The sequence below is a fragment of the Mustela nigripes genome, chromosome 9, assembly GCF_022355385.1.
Source record: "Mustela nigripes isolate SB6536 chromosome 9, MUSNIG.SB6536, whole genome shotgun sequence".
Lineage (NCBI taxonomy): Eukaryota > Metazoa > Chordata > Mammalia > Carnivora > Mustelidae > Mustela > Mustela nigripes.
Window position 1 is genome coordinate 78,389,534 of NC_081565.1, and position 20,285 is coordinate 78,409,818.

Here is a 20,285-nt window from a genome sequence, read left to right on the forward strand (position 1 = left end):
TATGCTGGGCATATTAACTAGCTCGCCTAGCACATATGACCATAGTTAAGAATAACAGCCCTGGAGTCCAGCTGCTTGGGTTTGAATCCTAGAATGTGGGTTTCCTACAGCTGCTGTAACATATTATCACAGATACGGCGGCTTAAAACAACACAAATTTTTCTATCATACAGCTGCAGAAGTCAAAAGTCCTAAAATCAAGGTGTCTGCAGGGCTGTGTTCCTTCTGAAGGTTCCAGGAAAGAATCTATTTCCTTGCCTTTCCAGCTTCTGAAAGCCTCCTGCATTCCTTGGTTCATGGCCCCTTCCTCATCTTCAGGATCGGTGGTGTAGCCTCTTCCAGTCTGTCTCTCCCCCTCCAACCCCCCTTCTCTCTCTCTCTCTCTCTCTCACACACACACACACACACACACACACGCACACACACTCCCACCTCTGGTTTCATTGTTACATCTCCTCTGACTCTGATATTGTCAGTCACCCTCTTATGAAGACCCTTGTGAGGACATCCGACCCACCCAGATAATCCAGGACGATCTTCCCCTTTCAAAATCCTTAACTTAATCACAGCGGGGAAGTCCCTTTCACAATTAAGGTAACGTTACATTTCACTATTTTACCCTACAGGTAATTTCCATATAGAGTAACAGTCACAAATTCTGGGGGTCAGGAGGTGGACATCTTCAAGCAACCTTCACCTACTCCATCTGGAAGCGCCATCTTGTTAGCAAGATACGCCTCAGCCTCGGCATCTGTCAAAAGAGCGGAGATCACCGAAATCATCCCTACACATAAGGTTGCTGTGAACATCCAGTGAGTTCATTCATGTGAATAGGGCCTGAAGTGTGGTGTTAGGTGGTGTGAGCAATTATTACAACTATCCAGTTATCTATGTATCTTACTGGCCCTAAGCAGACTGCTAGTTCCTTAAAGAAAACAGCATTCCCAGGGACTAGCGTAGGGCCTGGGACATAATTACGTGCTCAATAATGTTTGTTAAACTGAGTTGCTCTACCTAGGAGACCATTGTTTAGCCTGCAAAAATGATAGAGAATTTGCCATGTTATTAAAGACATCATCGTGTTATGTTGTCATATTAAGTGACAAAAACGAAATAAAATATGCATAGATAATCGCAGCTGTTTTAAATGTGCAGAGCTAAAAATGATGCATAAAAATAGACTGGAAGGAAATATGCCCAAACAGGAACAGTTGGTGGTCTTCGAATGGTGGAATGATGGGCGATTTTGTCTTCCTATTTTTACCGTCAGATTTTATTTATTTATTTATTTATTTATTTTTATTTTTTTCTTGAATCAGCATTCTTTATTTCCATGGCAGACTGTTCCATGTGTCCTCTTTTGAAGTTTCAAAGGACACAAGCACAGGCGATTCTCAGCACAATTCATCAAAAATTTAGAAAGGCTCTTTAATATTTTTACACACCTTATTTTATGTAGCACAATCTGCCATTTAAAAAGTAGGTGTTCCCCCTCATCAGTGTTTTCTTACTTACAAATACTTTTAGAAACTCTGGAAATTTCTACTTAAGTTTTTCTATTTTAGAGATCACACCGACACGGCATTGAAACACCCATCTAGGGTCATAGTGGGAGAAAACTCACTACCACCCCAGGGCCCCCAGCAATTGACTTGAATGTCATTCTCTGGGCACAGAGGAATGTCTGGGGCTATTCCTGAGGTCATGTTTCAACAACAAAGCTCAGCAAAACACAAAGTAAAAAGTAATCATGACAGAATTAAATAGGTGATATAATCAAATAATAGCTTGTGAATAATACCATGTTGTCAGGATTGAAGAAAGGTCCAGGGAAATGGGACCAGACCTTGAAATTCTCACAGAGAACTGCAAGTAATATAGAAATACACTTAATGAAAGAAGGAGGCAAATAGCTATATGATTAAAAAAAAAAAATGTTCACCTCTTGCCTGTTTTGGTAAGATAAAATATCTAAAACAAGCAAAGGGGTCAGTCCAGTTAGTATTTCTGCTTACGAATGGGGAACATCAACTGCAGGCTGAGTGAAGTTTTCTCGTGGTTTGTTTCCATGCCATTGATATGTCCTAGGGAGTAACCAAAACCAGAATTTCCCAATCCTTGCTACTCGTTGGAGTACCCAACGTCAGCCATTTGACTGAGGGGATGGGTCTTGTCAACTGCATCCAGCTGGGCACATAGTATCCGGTCTAAAACTAAGATTTTTTTGTGGTTTTGAAAAGGTTCATTGAAATCTAGGCTTTGGAAGTGTGTCAGTTTATGGTGCTCAATGACTTTGTGACCAAGAAGGTCCTTGTTCAGTGGATCCAGTGGCTGCCGTAAGGTCAGAGCTTTGTTCCTGTAATGACATTCCTTGGTCCCTCTGGGTGGAGCTCATCTGGATTCTGACTAGCTGGAGAGCTCTGTGCTTGCTTTTGACATTTGGTTGAGTAGATGATATATGTGCTTCTCATTAGAAAAATGGCAGCAATAACTGCAAAATAACTCCCATAAACTAAAAACTGAATGCTGATTGGCAGGTTGAGTCCTTTCTGATCTACAACAATCACTGCCATAATGGTCTGAATTACGAGTGCCATGAAGGTGTTCATTCCAAATACCAGGGCGTAGCGTTCCACACTCAGATCAACTGTGATCTGAAATACTGCTATGGTTATAAGCAGCATATAGCTAGACTTGAATATCAGATAGCCAGCATAACACGCCCAGATGTCGGTCGTGTAATGCATGAGAAACAGAGAGCCTGCGCTAATGATGGAGAAGATGGCTAGAGCGAGCTCCCCCAGAAGATCCCAGTTGACTTTCACGTAGCCCATTGCAAAGGCAGCCACGGCCCCTCCAAAGGTTGCAAGAGCTTCTACTGCCCCATTATAGACAAAAGAACTCTGGGATGGTGACTTGTAATCCCACAGGATTTGAACATAGTTCAAAACTTGGTTAAAACCTGCTGTGGAGAAGACCCACCATAGGGACCAGTAAAATAGTCGCTTGGAAGAGTAGCACTCCTTCAGATCTTGGAACCACTGCACAAAAACATTCAACGCTACATTTTGCAGCATCGGGCTGCTCAAAGGACCACCATCCAGGTTCCCTGAAATGGTGGGTATTTCTGAAGTGGGATTCTCTTCACCACCTGGTGTGTTAATTTTGTAAGGTGCATCTGATGCCTCATTTTTGTCCCGTTGCTTCCGTAGTCCTTTGCTGGATTTTGCATGGAAAAACATGCTCTTCTTGGGCATTGGCAGGAAAAGGGACAAAATGAAGGCCACAAAAATGGAAGCCAAGGATATGACGTTGAGGTAAAAGTACGAGAGGCTGGCCAGGGACACCAGGAGCTGGGCCAGCACTGAGGCCACTGTGTAGGCCACCAGTGTGATGCTCCTGCAGTAGCCACTCACTTTCTGGTAGTGCTCGGGGCTGACCATGCTGTAAATGTAGGCAAAGTATGCTACCTCGGTGGCGGTGACCATCCCATAGAAGAACTCCACCACCTGCATGGCCTTCACTCCCTGGCCGAACAAGAGCAGCAACCACGTGATGATGAAGCTGACTCCTTGCAGGATGATGACTGGCTTGTAGCGGACGTAGTCAGTCAGGACAAAAACGGGGAGCAGCAGCACCAGGTAAGAGTATGTCCAAATTGGGATGATCTCATTTGTGATTTCTGAACTGGTCAGGTTTTTATCTGGTCCAGATAAATACGGTATAAAAAAGGGTTCTGAGGGTCTCATCATGGAGAAAAATCCAAATAAGCACAGGATCACTGTGGGATAAATCCAGGAATGACTTGGTGAAGTTCTGAAACAATCCATGGCTCACGAGGTTGTTCAGGAACTGCTCAATCTCGTTCCAGGCACATAGCAATTGCTCAATAAAGCTTCCTTCCCAGGGACGCCTGGGTGGCTCAGTTGGTTAAGCAGCTGCCTTCGGCTCAGGTCATGATCCCAGCGTCCTGGGATCGAGTCCCACATCAGGCTCCTTGCTCCGCAGGGAGCCTGCTTCTCCCTCTGACTCTGCCTTCCACTCTGTCTGCCTGTGCTCGCTCTCGCTTGCTCTCTCTCTGACAAATAAATAAATAAAATCTTTTTAAAAATAAATAAATAAAGCTTCTTTACCATCTGCTTCCTTGGGGCACCTGGGTGACTCAGTGGGTTAAAGCCTCTGCCTTCGGCTCAGGTGGTGATCCCAGGGTCCTCGGATGGAGCCCCACATCGGGCTCTCTGCTCAGCAAGGAGCCTGCTTCCCTTCCTCTCTCTCTGCCTGTCTCTGCCTACTTGTGATCTCTTTGCCTTAGGAGATACAAATGTGTTCCAGTCTTGATAGCAGCAAAAACAGTTCTGTATGAATATTTGTAGAGAACATTTTCTTTTCAAACTTTAAGTAATCCAAATCCTCATATCTATTGCACATTTACAGCAGCAATCCTGACTTGACAAATAATTATGTATCCTTCCCAGAAATATTATTGTAAGATATGGTTGTACTTTCCTTTAATCTCAATTAATGTAGTCTCTAAATAGAGTCCCATGTCCCTTCATTTCCAAGTCCCATTTTTCTCACTGGGGCCTTTTTCTCTGTTCTTGGGTTGGGATTTAGAATTCTGTGTTCAAGTTTCCTTTCAGTTAGAAGCTGTGCACGTGGGTGTAATGGTGGGGGATGCTGGCCCTTTACTGGGGTCATGGTCTCATTTAATCGGCTTGGCAGATGGGTGAAGTGAGTTCTCGCAGACCTAGTTGGGGAGCATCAGCCCCGGGCAGGCAGGAGAGCACAGGGGCCTCAGCGTAACATCGCCCAGGGCGCGCGACAGAATCCAGGCCGGTCCCAACCTGTCCACTGCCTCGCAGGTACTTGTCCTGCTCGCGCCGCGGAAACTAGAAGACAGAGGAGTGCTGCAGCCCAGGGGTGATGGTGTTTTTGCCAGAAATTCACCTCCCGCAGCTAGTCTTACCTAGAGGAGGGGGTGTCTGGTCGCCAGATCGCTCACATCCCCAGAGAACAAGCCCCCGGGACAGGACCCTTTGGCCGACCCACTGGCTCAGATTCTATTTATTTTTAACGTGTAAAAATAACATAGCTGATTTACACACACACACACACACACACACACACCTTGCTCTAACATGAGAGGCGACATTATACACTGAGTAAGAACACAGGCTCTGAGCCCCTATCTGGGCGACTGTCTGTCCCATCAGTCACTTAGGAGCCGGGCACACTGCCCTGGTAGATGTTGTTGTTGTAGTTGTTGTTGTGTTTCTGTTTCACTGTTTTCACCTGAACTGAGGAGAGTGTCCAAAAACGGCTGCCTCGGGTCCATTAAAACGCAGCGCCTCGCACAGCACATAAAAGAACCTGAAAAACTGTTAGCCACCCCTCTCAGTTACTCCTGAGGGGACGAAGCCAATTCGAACACACACAGAAAGAGCTCTGAGGAGGCATTTGTTGAGAGAAGGGAAGCAGAGAACAGAGAGAATAAACCCAGCTGCTACCTCTCGGGATCTGGGAGACTTACTCCACGTCAGCCCCTCTCAGGTAAGGAGAGGCCAAAGCTGCTATTTCAAGAGCATTTTGCGAGCATTCCGTTTTTAGTAACAGGACTAACTCCCTGCCCCGAAATCTCATTCAGATCCCCCAGATAGAAAAGAGATCAAAACAGCTGCCCTGGTGAAATGGGGGTCAGGCCGTGCCTTCTGAGCTCCACGACACCTACTTGTCTGAGGACACTTTGGAAAGCACTCTTGCCACACAAACCTAACGGGCTCACAAACTGTCATTCTGCCAACATCTTCTGGGAAAGGGGGCACCGTGTCATAGGCACCCTCGTGTGATTTCAGGGGGCAGCTGGGGCCAAAGGGCGTCTGAGGAACAGCTGTGCCCGGGCTTCTGAACCACTTGGCACAGCGTTGGTGCATGTCTCAAGACTGCTCCTTAGGAGCTGTGTCCTTATTTGAGCCAGGACTACACAAAGGCATTGTCCTCAAACACTGGTCCTCCTCTTTCTTGACTGGCCCTTTGTTTACCCACTCAGCAGCAGGTGGTGGCTGACATGTTCCTCTTCGATTTTGTGGCCCAGGAGAAGCAGGCTAAGACCTGAGCTGAATAAACATCATATCATTTGGCACTGGCAGGGTTCCTGGTAGCCTGGGTCAGGCAAGGTTTAAGGAGGATTAGGTTAAGATTAGAAAGGGGGTTGAGTTATTTTTTTTTCCCCCTGTGGTCTCTTTTAAGTGCCTTAGGGTTTTGTAAGAGGAAAGTGGGCTGACAGCCTGGGCTCAGTTGCTCCAGAAATAAAAGTGGTGAGCTCGGTGTTCTTTTCTGGAAGATCAGAGTACATGTTTCTCCCAACTGTGGTTTCTCCCGAGAGGGTCGCAGGCTCTTAGGAATTTGCTGAAAGCTCTAAACCTTTTTTTCTAGAAAACTCTGTGCATGTGTGTACACATACACACACACCCATGCACACAACTGTACGTGGCTGACATTCCAGGCCAGAGGGATTTTAAGAGACTGTACAGCTCGCTCCCGGGAGGCTGCTCCCTTCCCGGGCTGAGCTTGGGGGTGCCCCACCTGGCCGTCCTTCCCAGAGTCGCTCCTCAGTGACCACTGGTCGTGCTGAATGGACCTTGTTGTCACAATGCCAGGTTTCCTTGGCAGTGTGGCCTTGGAGAGGCTAGCGGGGGGCTCTGGCAGTGGCTCTTGTTTATTACACAAAGTCTTGCTCCACTCCCTGGAGACAGCTTGCAAACCAAAACTGTTTCATTTCCCAGCGACAAACAGGTTAGAATGGAGAAGGGAGAAAAACAAACATACAAACCAAAAAAAAAAAAAAAAAAAAAAAAAGCAGCCAAGGTTCACACCGTTGAAAGCTTAACTTGTCCTTAGATTCTCTGAAAGGTTGTCTTTTCACGCCGGTGTCTGATTTTGTTTCTGGGGTAATTGTGGTTAGTTCTGCCCTCCGACAAAAGAGGTTGATGGCTGGAAGTTCTGTCCTTGCTCCTCTCTTCTTCCCCACCACTATCATCTCTAAAAGGGGTGAGGTTAACGTTTTTATTCTTCCTCAGATAAATGGATGCTCCCTTTTATGGTCAGACACTGGAGGGCCCAGGCTACTGTTTATTTACTGTGTGACAGTGGGAAAATCATTAACGTCTCGGAGCTTCAGTTTTTTTTTTCTAGAGATTAAAACAGTACCTGGGGCATAGAGTGGTCTTGAGAAATCCAGGAGGAGCAGCTTGTTAGTGACGCTCTCACTCTAAGTGACCATTTGGGAATGGCTTGTCATACATATTATAAACAGATTCGTATCTGTCAGTGGCATGGTATCCCTCTAGGAATCCTTCTGGGATCTTGAATACAAACATAAGGTCTCTCTGATCTTGTACAAGGAATTTCTACATGCTACATCTGGGAGCCACTATTTAGGTGGCATCATTTGGGGGCCTGGTTGAAAATTCTAATCATAGATGATACTCTTATCATGAAGGTAAGGGAACTGGTGTGCCCAACCTACGTTACTGTGTAATAAATATATTTTAAAACATTCAGACTCAGCTATTTATTTTAATACCACTGTCCTATCAGGGGGGCAGACCATATAGGTTTCCATAAAAGTTAACATTCATTGGAGCACTTTCTGCGTGCAAGTAGATGTCCTATAAACAATTTACCTGGTCTAATCCTTCCAATAGCCCTCCAGATAGGAGGTACTCCAGATACTATTATTATCCCTGCCAGTTTATAAATGAAAACAGAGGCTCAGAGAGGTTAGGTAAATGGCCTCGGGTCACAGAGCTTGTAAATATCAGAGTTGGTGGTAAACCTCGAGCCTCCTGCATGATGCTGCTTTGATCTCTCCAAGATTTTATGAGACTGTGTGGCCACTCTTTACACTCCTGAGAACAATAATTTTCAGTTGAGAAGTTCATCCTTGTGCCCTTTGAAGGACCTGACAGTCTCTCCCTAGTAAAAATCTCAGATGGCTTAACAGTGTCCAGAGCAAACTCAGCTTGATTTATTTAAAGCAGTCTTCACATTGTTTGTAATGCTACTGGATCATTTATTTTTTAACCTCCATGGAGAAGAAAATTATGTAAGTGTACACATCCTTCATTGCTCATCAGTTGGTGGGGGGGTGATGGGGAGGTAGGAGTAACAGTGTCCATTACATCATCCAAATGTTTGCTACCAAACATAAGGAACAGTTCTTTAAAACTGTGCACAGACTCCCACGGTGGTGCTTGTAAGCACTCACGCCCTGGGCTCCAGCCTATTTTCTCATTTCTATTGGCCCTGAGCATATTTTAGATCAGAACTAAACTTCTTTATGGGATTTTTTTTTCTGATTATAAAAGTGATATACATCCATTGTAGGAAATTCAGAAAATATAGTAGAGTATAAAGAAGCCAATAAAATAGGGCTGAATTTCTTAGTGTGTGATCTGGGCCCAGATTCAAAGCTCGTTTGGCTTTGAATAATACCTGTGCAGTTATTTCTGTGAAGATCTATGAAGAAAGCCTCTTTGATTCTAGGGCAATTTCAAGGTATTTTACCTTAAGTCATTTTAAAGCAGTCAAATGAGAAAAAAGAAAAATTTCCCTGCTTCTAATTGTTACAGATGAGTCTCTGGAGAATTGCTGAATGGAGGAGCAGTAAGTTTCTGACATTCCCAAATGCTTTGTATTGTATGGCAAACTGGATTCTTGCCTTAATACTTAAAACTTCCAACATGATCTAGAGTCTTGGGTTTCCAAAGCTGTGGTTTTAAAAGCCTAAGTAACTAGAAATGTGATTTCCCACTCTGCATTTCTGTCCACTTTCCTTCCTCATCATGAAAGATTAAAATATTATATCTAAAAAAAGAAAATTGCAAAAATTGAGTTTTCCATAATCTCATGAGGCTATCTGCAATATTCACTATTTATATCTCATCTGAACGTGATTCAAAGACTGAGTTATTCTTTCTTACTGTTCCAGACATCAGATATTTTAAATCTATTGAAAAGTAGTTTTCACGCACTGACTGTATATGACCATGGAAAAAGATCATACCGTTTACCTGCCTGTGTCCCTATATCAATTATATTCAACTAATACTGTGTGTATAGAATATCTCCAGCAGCATGTAAAAAAAATTGAATAGATTGGAGCTTTGTTTTCTTCTGTTTCACCTGGTCTGAAAGTTAGATCAGAGTTGATTTTATTCTAAACAGTGGCCCCTTCCACATTATCTGCAGGTCTCCGTCCTTTAAGGCAATTAGTGTTTTCAAATTTATAATGCACAATTTGAGAGGCATTCATTGCTTATGTAATTAGTTGTTTATGTAATATTTATTTATTTGCATTTCACTTCACTTCATCCAGAGAACTCAATGTGATTCATAAATATTAACACATGGAATTATGTTTCATCGCAAGAAAAAGATGATGTATGGTCATTAGTATTTTTAAACCATTGTTAGCTTTGCAACTGACCAAGAAAGCTGACAGGAAGATTTGTGGCTATCATTTATCTCTAACTTAGAATAAATCATTCTTCTTTTTGTGTCAGGGGTATGCGCTTACATACTGAAAAAAAAGTCTGGATGATATTTTAGCATTGCCAAGTGATAACCAGAAAAATGTGATGTAAGTTCACTCTTCCTAAGTAATTCTGCCTCTGAAATATTAGGGATGTCTTTAATTACATGAGATTTTAATCTTAAAGTTCTCTAAATAACTGACACCCTACTTCTAAAGTGACCTCTAAGAGCCAAACAAGAAGTTCTATTAATTATGAGTTTTCCAACCAAACAAAAAGTCCAATAATTGTAAGTCTGGCATTTCCTAGGATGAAAAACAATGAACAAGCCAGCAAACACTGTTTTGATACCTAGTTAGTCTGTCTAGGCTTGTGCCCTTCACCTTGCCCTCTGGATCCTTAAAACACTTGCGGTCTTCTCCTTCTAAACTTCAGATTCCTGACCTATATTATTTGTTGTCTTAGCTATTGTCACTACGTCTTAGTTCATTCTCTTAGGGTGGTGGAGCTCTATGCTGTGAATTATGATTTATAATCTCTTGTCTTGTGTTTATGACATTCGGCTTCTTTCCAACATGATTTATTGCTGACCTTGTTTTTACCATTTGGGCATGATGCTTTTGTATTTCAAAGCTGACCTCTAATCTTTCTGTGTTATATTTTGTTAATCTTGAGCAATGGATCTGGGGAATTACAGCTGAGAGGGGCTGAAAACGCTGCCAGAGAAATGTGGTGGCAGCTGCTATTATTCACCAGCAGGGCCAAAAGCCACTGTATAGCGCTGCTCAGAACAGGAACTTGTTTGGACTACAAATCAGAGTCACTCTCTGACCTAGTAATGCTCCATCAGAGCCCCCTGACTCTAGGAAAAGGATCGTTTTCTACTTCATAGTGAATAACAATGTCTGTTTTTCCAAAAGAATGAATAAAGTTGTATCGTCCTCTTGTTTACTTTTAATTATACATTTTTCCTAGCAATATACCAATTTAATAAACAAGTATCTGTGTATATCTCAACGTCTCAGTAATAGTCCTCATGTTCATGTTAGTGTCTTTCAATGCTGATAACTCTATCATGCTAGCCATTTGGGTCTGCAAACTTATGAAACAGATGTGTCCCCATGGGGACATAGTTAGATGGTCTTCTCAAAGCTTTCAATTTGGATACATTTAAATTAATACTAAAGGAAGTAATCACATTATAAAATTATAGTTTCCCCAAAGGCTCCTGAATTGAGATCTCTACTATCCTAGAAGTTGGCGATCATTGGTCTTAGGTACACCTTAGACATCATAATTTTCATTAAGATTAATTCTATTAATTGCTTGGTGGTCCATCCCTACATTTAATGACCCATTTTCTGAGATACCTTCTTTAAAAGTAATAGAACTTTCTACCAAAGTAATGTAAGACCAGTATTTTTAAATTATTATTATTTTGGAACAACCTTCAGTAGAAGCAGAGAAAAAGGACCATTTTTCCCCTTCCTTCCTTCCCTCTGTCCTTCCCTCCTTCTTTCCTGATTTATACTCTAATAAAAAGGAACTATATTCTGGACACAAGCCATTGGCTAGCAAGGCAGTATTCTATTATCAAAGCTTATTTCTTACCTTTACCTGGTTGTAGATTTATCAAACTCTACAAGACATGGACCACTGAAGAACACCTTTTGGAAAAAGCACAGGTTTTATATTTAGATGTAGCTGCATCCAATATGTCTCTTCCATGTAACCTACTGTGTGACTTTGTACAAGCTAACCTCTGTCTCAACATTTGTAAAAGAGAGAAAACAACAGCTAACCTGTAGAACAGTGATAAGGATTAAATTAGATTAGAAATATAAAAACCTAAAACAGGGGCGCCTGGTGGCTCAGTGGATTAAGACCTCTGCCTTTGCCTCAGGTCATGATCCCAGGGTCCTGGGATGGAGCCCCACATCGGGCTCACGGCTCAGCAGGGAGCCTGCTTCCCCCTCTCTCCCTCTGCCTGCCTCTCTGTCTACTTGTGATCTCTGTCAAATAAATAAATAAATAAATAAAATCTTTTTTAAAAGTTAAAAAAAAAAAAATCTAAAACAATGCCTTCTAGCAGTAGCCACTCTAGATATGGATCTAAGGTAATTAGTTAATCTCTCAAATATTCTAACAACATTCATAAAATCCAGCAGTTTATGAAAAACTCTCTCCAGTAGTTTATGAGAAACAGTAAGGGGTGCCTAGGTGGCTCATTTGGTTGAACATCCAGCTCTTGTTTTCAGTTCCCTCATGGTCATGGTATCAAGGCCCGCGCTGGGCTCTGTGCTAAGCATGGAGTCGGCTTCAGATTCTGTCCCCCTCTCCCTCCCCAAAGCCCTCTATTTCCTCACTCTTTCAAGTAAGTAAATAAAATCTTAAAAAGAAAAACATCAAAACTTTCCTTACATAAGAATAATAGTACCTTTCAAAAAGAAAACTTTGCTTTCTCTGTCCTATCGACAATGACTTCTTATTCATCTTACTTATGTAGCCAAGGAGGATACAATAATTGAACCAGATGAAGAGAAATCAAGAAATTCTGTCCTGGCTCCAGGTTGGCCACAGTTGATAATGAGATTTCAAAGAGGAATAATATTGTAAACACACTGAATTAGAAGAATGAGCTGCAAAAGATCCAGAAAGATAAAAAGAAGCTGTATATGGTTACAGAATTGGGAAAAATCTAAGATGAAACTCAGGCAAGGTGTTCTGATGTATTAGCAAAATGGAAGAGATGGACCAACTTCTGGTAGTCACTTAACCCTGGAAGTAATTACAAAGAAAAAAAAAATCCACTCAGGAGGGTGTCTAAGGAGATAAATTCTAAAGAGGCACTCAAGAAAGAAAGGAAGGAAGGAAGGAAGGAAGGAAGGGATTAATCGGAAATAGGAGGGGGACCAGAATAATAATGAAACTTCACCATGTCCCAAAGGCTGTTTGAGCCTGTCATCTGGTTCTCAGAGCAGCCCTGAAAGAAGGGAATCTCACTATCATTATTTTACAAATGTGGAACTGAAGTTCAGGCATGGGTAAGTGACGTCCCCCCAGTCACAGAATAAAGGAACTTGAACACAGATCTCCAATTTTAAGTTCATTATAACCCTTCTCTAAAGGAACATCAGATGTGGCGGTTTCACTGAGGACTAATGACTTTCATTAACTTTATTTATGACAGAAGGTGGACTCTGTTTCTGCCTTGAATATGTTCACCTGAATAGTATGGAGCCTTGATTACAGTCACTGTCTTTCAGGTTATCCTCTCTCTAAATGTTGCTTATGTCAACATACTAAGTCTCTGAGGAATGTATATGTCCCAGAAGACACCTCAGGCACATACATCCATATATTTTTTTAAAGATTTTATTTACTTGAGAGAGAGAGAGAGCACAGAGAGACAAGAAGCAGGCTCCCCACTGAGCAGAGAGCCAGACACAGGGCGGCTCCCTCCCAGGACTCCAGGATCATGACCTGAGAAGGCAGACACCTAAACCACCAAGCCACCCAGGCGCCCTAAACACGCCCATATTAATACCAGTGAGGACTTGACCCCAAACTCATATTGGGTTTTCTACCCTCAGGACCTCAACCAGGCTCTAACTTCAACTTGGGGTAACTAAGACTTAGTAGAAAAGCAGATTGAAGATAACGGGCTTGATGATCACACTCAGAATCACAGAGACATGTGTTGGTCATCTTGCAGGATATTAAAAAAATAAAACTAACTGAAACAATAACACAGAGTAAAATACATACATCTTAAAGTGTACAGCTTGGTGAATTTTTACACATGTACACACCCATATAACCACTACTATCAAGCTATGGAACATTCTTGGCACCCGCAGGAGCATCTGTAAAAATGAACTTCCCAGGGACGCCTGGGTGGCTCAGTCCTTTAAGCCTCTGCCTTCAGCTCAGGTCATGATCCCAGGGTCCTGGGATCCAGTCCTGCTCCGGCTCCTTGCCCGGCGGCGAGCCTGCTTCTCCCTCGGCCTGCCACTCGCCCTGCTTGTGCTCTCTCTCTCCCCGAGAAATGAATGAATAAAATCTTAAAAACACACAAACAAACAAACAAAAACTTCCCTTCTCTAAGCTGTCAATGTGTAGGAAGATGGTTTGGGGCTCCAGACTTAATTGGACAGACACGTCCAAGCAATTAAAGACTTCAGGGAGCTCTTCAACATTCAGAGGGCGGCCCCACGGTGAGTCTGCGAGTTGGTTAAGTTTGTACCTGATCCTGCCGGTCGGGGCTGTTGCTCTGCGACGCGTCACCGCCCGGAGCCACTCCCGGCTGGTTTCCCCCTGTGTAGCCGCTCCACCCTTCCACGTGGCTGGACTCAGCCGGATCCCACCCCCAGCAGCTGCGGCGTTGGACAGGAACTGGGCCTGAGCCAATGAGCACGCCGCATTCCTCTGCGCACCGCGATAGGCTGAGGGATAGGCATGTGACCCACTTGCAGCCAATGCAATGCCGCCAGACTGCCGAGGCAGAGGCCAGGCCCAGCCCCTTCCCTCAGTTGGTGTGAAGCTCGGGGAGGTGTGTGTCAAGCGGGCAAAGGCCATTTGCGGGGGAGCCGGTATCAGCGAGAGCCGAGCCAGCGACGGAGAGAGGGGAAGCTGATCTGCTGACACGGCGGAGTCCCTTATCCACCATTCCTGAAAGAAGATCCAGCCCTCGATAGTGCAGTTATCAGACCCCTGGAAACGCTTTACGGAAACCAGTTTGAGCTGGGTTTTCTGCGGACTGATAAGTGTCCGAAAGGGCTAAGTCATTCTCTGTAAGACAACGAGGGGGATTTTTTTTTTCCCCTTAAGAAGTGGGCGCACAGGGAGGAACAGAGAGAGAGAGGCTGTCAAATGGTTGCAGATAAGGACGAAAGCCTTGTTTCTTGAGGAGAAAGATGATTAATATCATAATCATGATTACGATGATTAATATCGTAATTAATATTGTAATCATGCTTTTTGTATTCTGTGTTACATAACTTGCACCGTCCCAAAACTTTAGTAAACCTGGCTACATAGAAGAAAACCTCTTCTGACTGGTGTGCATTTCTGGGTGTGCCTGTGTCTGTGTAAAGGGAAGACTGGGTTCTGCGCTGTGCGGACACAGTACAGAATGAAGGAAGCAATCGGTTAGGAAAAGCCATCTCTAAACCCAACGAATTTAGCAGAATAGGAGCTTGGGGACAAAGCTGGCCACAAGAATGTAAGCCCTCCTGAAATTCACAGAATCACTAAGAAATTCCTTCAACTTTCCACAAATCATGGGGTGGAGGATTGAAACCATCTCCTGTAGGTTTTAAGGGGGGTTGAGTAACCCCAACCATGGCCCGCGTTATTTCTAAGTCTGCTTGCTCGACAAGGACATGACTTGCTAGTAAGCGTTCTCTCAATCAATCCTAAATCTGGATCCGTTAAAGGAAACAAAAAGGCCAACCAAAAACTATACGCAGAGCTGAAAAGAAAAACAGCAGTGACAAGATGTTTTCCAAAAGTGTCTTGAAGTAAGAAACTTGACAGTTCATAAGCTATTTCAGTTTACTGCATTGCAAGAGGTCAGTTTCCCCATCCGCAAATATAGCCAAAGGAAAACAAAATGTGTGCACTTTCCAGTGTTTAATGTTGCTGCCCAAGTGGTAATGGTAGGCCCATGTGAACTTCACTTATTGCAGTCCTCTGAAGTTACTAGTTAGCCCCAGATTAAATATTTAGCACTTGAGAGTAATGATACTCACCACCCTGCCCCACCCTGGGGCTTCGTCTGTTCAGTTAACATTTATTACATCCTAACTGCACTAGATGTTCTGTGGTATAGACGATAAAGTAGGCATAGTCTACACCCTCAGAAATTTCATGAAGACCAAAATAAATTTTTTTCCCCCCAAGACATTCTCCACGGGCTTGTTCCACTTACAAGAGAGCAGTAGTATTTAAAAGTTAAGGCAAAGAGGAAGGGGGAGATTATAGGTTGGGTTCCCCAGGAAACAGACCCTGAGATGAAAATACTTCATTAGGAAGTGCCCTTGGGATGAAAACCCATGGATGGGAAGGGAAGGAGAGAGAAGAAAGCAGGGTGGCACAGAGAGGGGGAAAAAGTAGTGGCATAAATCAAGGCCTGAGGTGGCCCGATGAGGAGCACTGAAGCTGGGATGGCCTTTTGGGGTTGCTCTTAGTTGGGAGGGGGAAGCCCAGACCAATTATTGGAAGCTGGCTGCCCCAGGAGGGGCTGTGACATTGGCTAGAACAGTTCTGAGGGTAGTCAGTGGACATCCTTCCCAGAAACCGCTGGAGGAATGAATTCTCCAGTCCTGATAGAGGGACCTGAGTGGCATGGCACCTACCATCAGCACCCCCAGAAATTATTTAAGGTTTTGGAATTAAATATAATCTAGTGATGCTCTAGACATATTAGCCCCCCGAGTCTTTTGGGAGTTCAGAGTGACTTTTCTAGACAGATTGGCTGTGAGCAGGGACTCTCTCCATACATAGCCACCTTATTAGCCTAGTGGGTGAGAAAATTTTCCCAGACTGGGAAAGATGTTAGTCACCTTACTTGGGATAATAATGAAATTATGCATATTAGAGCAAAGTGGCTCCAAATTGGTTCTGGAGTCAGACAGAATGCCAGTCCTTTCACTGGAGTGGTCTGAGTGCTTTGCAAATAAATTCACTTAGACCTTTGTCTGTATGGGGGGCACCAGATGGTTGACAATGTCTGTCATGGGAAGGCAGCTGGGACGCAGCTCAGTTCTTACTATTTGCAACTTAAACCTCTGCTGTCCATAAAGAGAGCAAATAATCAGGCTTGTGGAGATGCCTCGAGTTCAGAGCTATTAGCTACCAGCTCTGACTTCACACATTATTTTCAAGCACATTATTAGTGCCTGGGAAGTGACACAGGACAATCAAATGAGGTCTTTCTGAGCTTCAACTAAAAAGAAATAATAAAATTATCCTCTAAGAAACTGAGGATCCTGTCCTGTCAAGAATTTTCCACAAGAATCCTAAAGGTAAATTTCTGCTGGGCTAAGTATTGTCCAGTAACATGGAAGAAAAAGAAATGCAAATTCTTTCCTTCATTATTCAGACAGGACTATGTGCAGACACTTAAGAAACATGGGAATAACGCTGCATCTACTTATTTCACAGATGTGGCTGGAACATGCCCCATTTCAGGATAATGGGAACGAGCTTAGGGCATTATTGTTCAATTAATTCATTCATATGATGGTCCCAACCACATTATAAAGACCAGCACCTTGCAAATGATTGGCTTGGTGTAGCAGAAGCAAGTGAAAATAATATGAGAGACAGTTTGGCCAGGCCCTGTGCTAATTTGATTCATCATCACCTAAAAAAATAAGACATATCAGATGCTCTTAATTGGAAATTTTCTCTTCATTAGAGAAATATGCCTTGACATGTTTTTATCGAAGAAGCACCATGGCGTTTGTACAGAGTTTGGGGACAGCTCTGTGCAAAGTTAATCATAGCCTGCTCAGTTGATTATAGCATGCATTCTGGTTGCTTGTCACACGAGTAGAGGGAGCTTCAACGGCATGACATAAAAGGACTGGACGTGCCAGAGAATTATGTATTGTGTTATTTGTTAAACTTTAGAAATGAGACCAATGTTTAATGCTGAAGACCTCTAATCAGCATTGGATTGTTCAGACTCGAAGCTGTGTTTATAATAATAGCAGATAGTAGGATGGAGGTAGCTTCCATTTGCAAGGAAACATGGTAATTGAAAGCCCATTAAAATTTCTACTGATAGAGTTAGAAATTAATAATGATGAGTTTAATGGGAAAATATTTGTGAAAATTCTTCAGCTGTTAGAACTTTGCCTGTCCCCGAGGAAATACTGGGAGACCGACACAGAGTAACTCACCCTAATTTATTAGTCTTGAGACTAACTGAAAAGTAGCACCTAAGAAAATGAAGATACCATAGTTACTACACTAATAATTGTAATAAGCCAAGGTAAAGTGAGAAAATACTCCCTTTTTCCCCACAGTGCTTTATCAAAATCTGAAGAGTGTGCTGAGGAGTTTTTACATTTTATTATAGTAAAGTGTACTACAGTAGAGCATTGGTTTTAGAATAGTCCTTGAAAACTACCCGGACTTCTCGCTCCATTTTGCCTTGTTCATAACCTGATGAGCCATTCTTCTTAATGAGGAAGGGGCTTTATTACATTATTTTTTTCAGTAGATAATTTTTTTTGTAGACTTCATTTTTTAAAGCATTTTTAGGTTCATGGCAAAATTGAGTGAAAAGTACAGAGCTTTCCCAGAGATCCTCAGTCCCCACACACCCACAGCCCCCCAGATCCTCATACCACCATCTCCCACCAGACTGGCGCATTTGTAACAGTTGATGAACCTCCACTGACAAATCATTATCACCTAAAGTTCATCATCTCTGTGCTGTACGTGCTGCGGGTTTGGACAAATGCACAATGACACGTACCCACTGTTCTAGCATCATACAGAACAGTGTCACTGCCCTAGAAATCCTCTGTGCTCTGCCTTTAGATAATTATTTTGAGCATAATTAAAATAACAGATGAGCTCTGAAGACAGTTCTTAAAAATCAGCAGCCTGGAGGAAAAAAAAAATGTCTACCTAGCTCACAAGATTTCTGCCTGTATTTACCGCTGTTGTATATTGTCTTCTGAGCTGTCAGCATTTCTGCTGGGGGCTCACCATAGAGAGGTCAAGAATATCTTGGCCACCTGAAACAAATACATTCCCAGCTCACCTGAAGCAGTGGACGGAGCGGATTTCCATGAGGACTGTAAAGGGGAACAGGGAGATATGTTTTCATTAATCCTATTCAAATATTCGGGCAAGAACCCCTTTCTGCTCTGCTCTGGTCTGTGGCTTCATTCTTCAGTTCATCCTCTACTTCCCCTTCAGTTCCACCTCATTTGTTTAAATGAAACAGAAAGCAAATTAGGAAAAGCCCAAAATGCTTTGACGAATTTAGGTCATTGAAAAGGCCCAAGGATTTTTTTTTTCTTCTCATTAGAGGATGGAATCCATTGTTTGCTCAGTTGGCCAGTCGAGAAGGATACATGGCAAGCCCATGGATCCCAGCCCCCGAAGCCCCCAGCTGGGGGTGGGGGGGGGTGGCAGGGAGCACACAGCGATGATGAGGACATAGCCTTTGACTTTGCGAAGTGGAGAGAAGTCCTTGTCTCCTCTCCTCCCTGTCCCCTCTTCCTTCCTTCCCCTACTTTTCCAATATACATTTACTCAGGCATAGACCTGAGCCTCTCTATACATCATCTTACTAAGGTCATTTTATGGCCTTGAGAAGTAAGGGTTTAGAAATTTTTTTTTTTAAAGATTTTATTTATCTATTTGACAGAGAGAAATCACAAGTAGATGGAGAGGCAGGCAGAGAGAAAGAGAGGGAAGCAGGCTCCCTGCTGAGCAGAGAGCCCGATGCGGGACTCGATCCCAGGACCCTGAGATCATGACCTGAGCCGAAGGCAGCGGCTTAACCCACTGAGCCACCCAGGTGCCCTAGAAATATTTTTTAAATGATTTTAAGAAATCGGATTTTCTGGGGCGCCTGGGTGGCTCAGTTGCTTAAGTGGCTGCCTTCGGCTCAGGTCATGATCTCAGGGTTCTGGGATCAAGTCCCCCATCAGGTTCCCTGCTCAATGGGGAGCATGCTTCTTCCTCTCCCTCTGCACCTGCCCCCCAACTTGTGTGCTCCCACATGTGCTCTCGCTCTCTCTCTCAAATGTGAATAAAATCTTTAAAAAAAAAGAGAGAGAGAGAAATCGAATTTTCCTTTGTCAGCCCGTGTTTGTAGATTTGATGCTACCTCACAGTCAATTGTACTCAATTCATAAATGAAGAACCATTTTCTTGGATCATCAGGGCAATAAGGAGATGTGCTGATCTCATTAATCACTGAGTGAATGATTAGTATGTGGATAAAATACATCACAGGTGATGGTGTGGGAGAAGGTACACGGTATCACATGGAGTATGAACTGGGGAGTCACAAAGACCTGTATTTGAATCCTCTGTTATTTAGTTGCTGTGTGATCTTGGACAGGCTATTTTCCTTTCCTGACCTTGCTTTCCTAGTCTGTAAAATGAATCCTTCCTGCCTTAAAGCACAGAGAGTAAGAGTTAAATGTGAGTCGCCCGCAAGTTGCCCCAGGCCTCACCAGCCTAGAGGCATGAAGTGGATCTTCTTTAAGAACAGTGTACTAGTTTGCTAGGGCTGCCATAAAAAATACCACAGATGAGGTGGCTTAAACAGTAAAAATTTATTTTCTTAGAGCTCCGGGAGCTGGAAGTCCAAGATCAGAGTGCTGGGAGAAGCCTCTGGCCTTGCCACGCACATGGCTGTCTTCTTGCCTCTGTATGTGCTGCCCTCCCCCCTGTGCACCTGCGCCTGGCATCTTTTCCTCTCCTTGTAAGGCCACCAGCTGTGTTGGATTGGCGCCCATCCTAACAGCCCCACTTTCACTTAATCACCTCTTTAAAGGCGTCATCTCCGAATTCCAACGAACTGGGAGTCAGACCTCAACATACGAATTTGGAGGGATACAATTCGGTCCGTAAGAAGGAAGCACCTGGCTTTCACTGTCTTGTGTTCGTTTGCATGATGAACAACCACAGCTCAGTATGAGTCCCAGAAGCACCTCCAGGTGCTTCCAGCGCTTTTCAAGAGCTTCTACTCTTGCTCTGCCCAGGAAGCCACTT

At 43.4% G+C, this 20,285-nt stretch overlaps 1 protein-coding gene and 1 long non-coding RNA gene across 2 annotated transcripts; both read right to left on the reverse strand.

Annotated features, from left to right (window-relative positions):
- Positions 1-411: 411 nt before the first annotated feature.
- Positions 412-13,867, reverse strand: LOC132025174 (uncharacterized). The gene is made up of 3 exons (XR_009406450.1): positions 13,780-13,867; positions 11,145-11,200; positions 412-751 (listed from the first exon to the last, which is right to left on the reverse strand). It is a non-coding gene; the product is annotated as an uncharacterized LOC132025174 (long non-coding RNA).
- Positions 1,922-3,920, reverse strand: LOC132025173 (thiamine transporter 2-like). Its single transcript, XM_059412319.1, has one exon. It carries the CDS (start codon positions 3,828-3,830, stop codon positions 2,343-2,345), a length of 1,488 nt encoding a protein of 495 aa, XP_059268302.1. The 5' UTR covers positions 3,831-3,920; the 3' UTR covers positions 1,922-2,342.
- Positions 13,868-20,285: the final 6,418 nt, after the last annotated feature.

Bases quoted from the DNA above. Each gene is read 5' to 3' on its own strand.
- LOC132025173 (XM_059412319.1), bottom strand. From the start codon at position 3,830: ATGGATTGTTTCAGAACTTCACCAAGTCATTCCTGGATTTATCCCACA.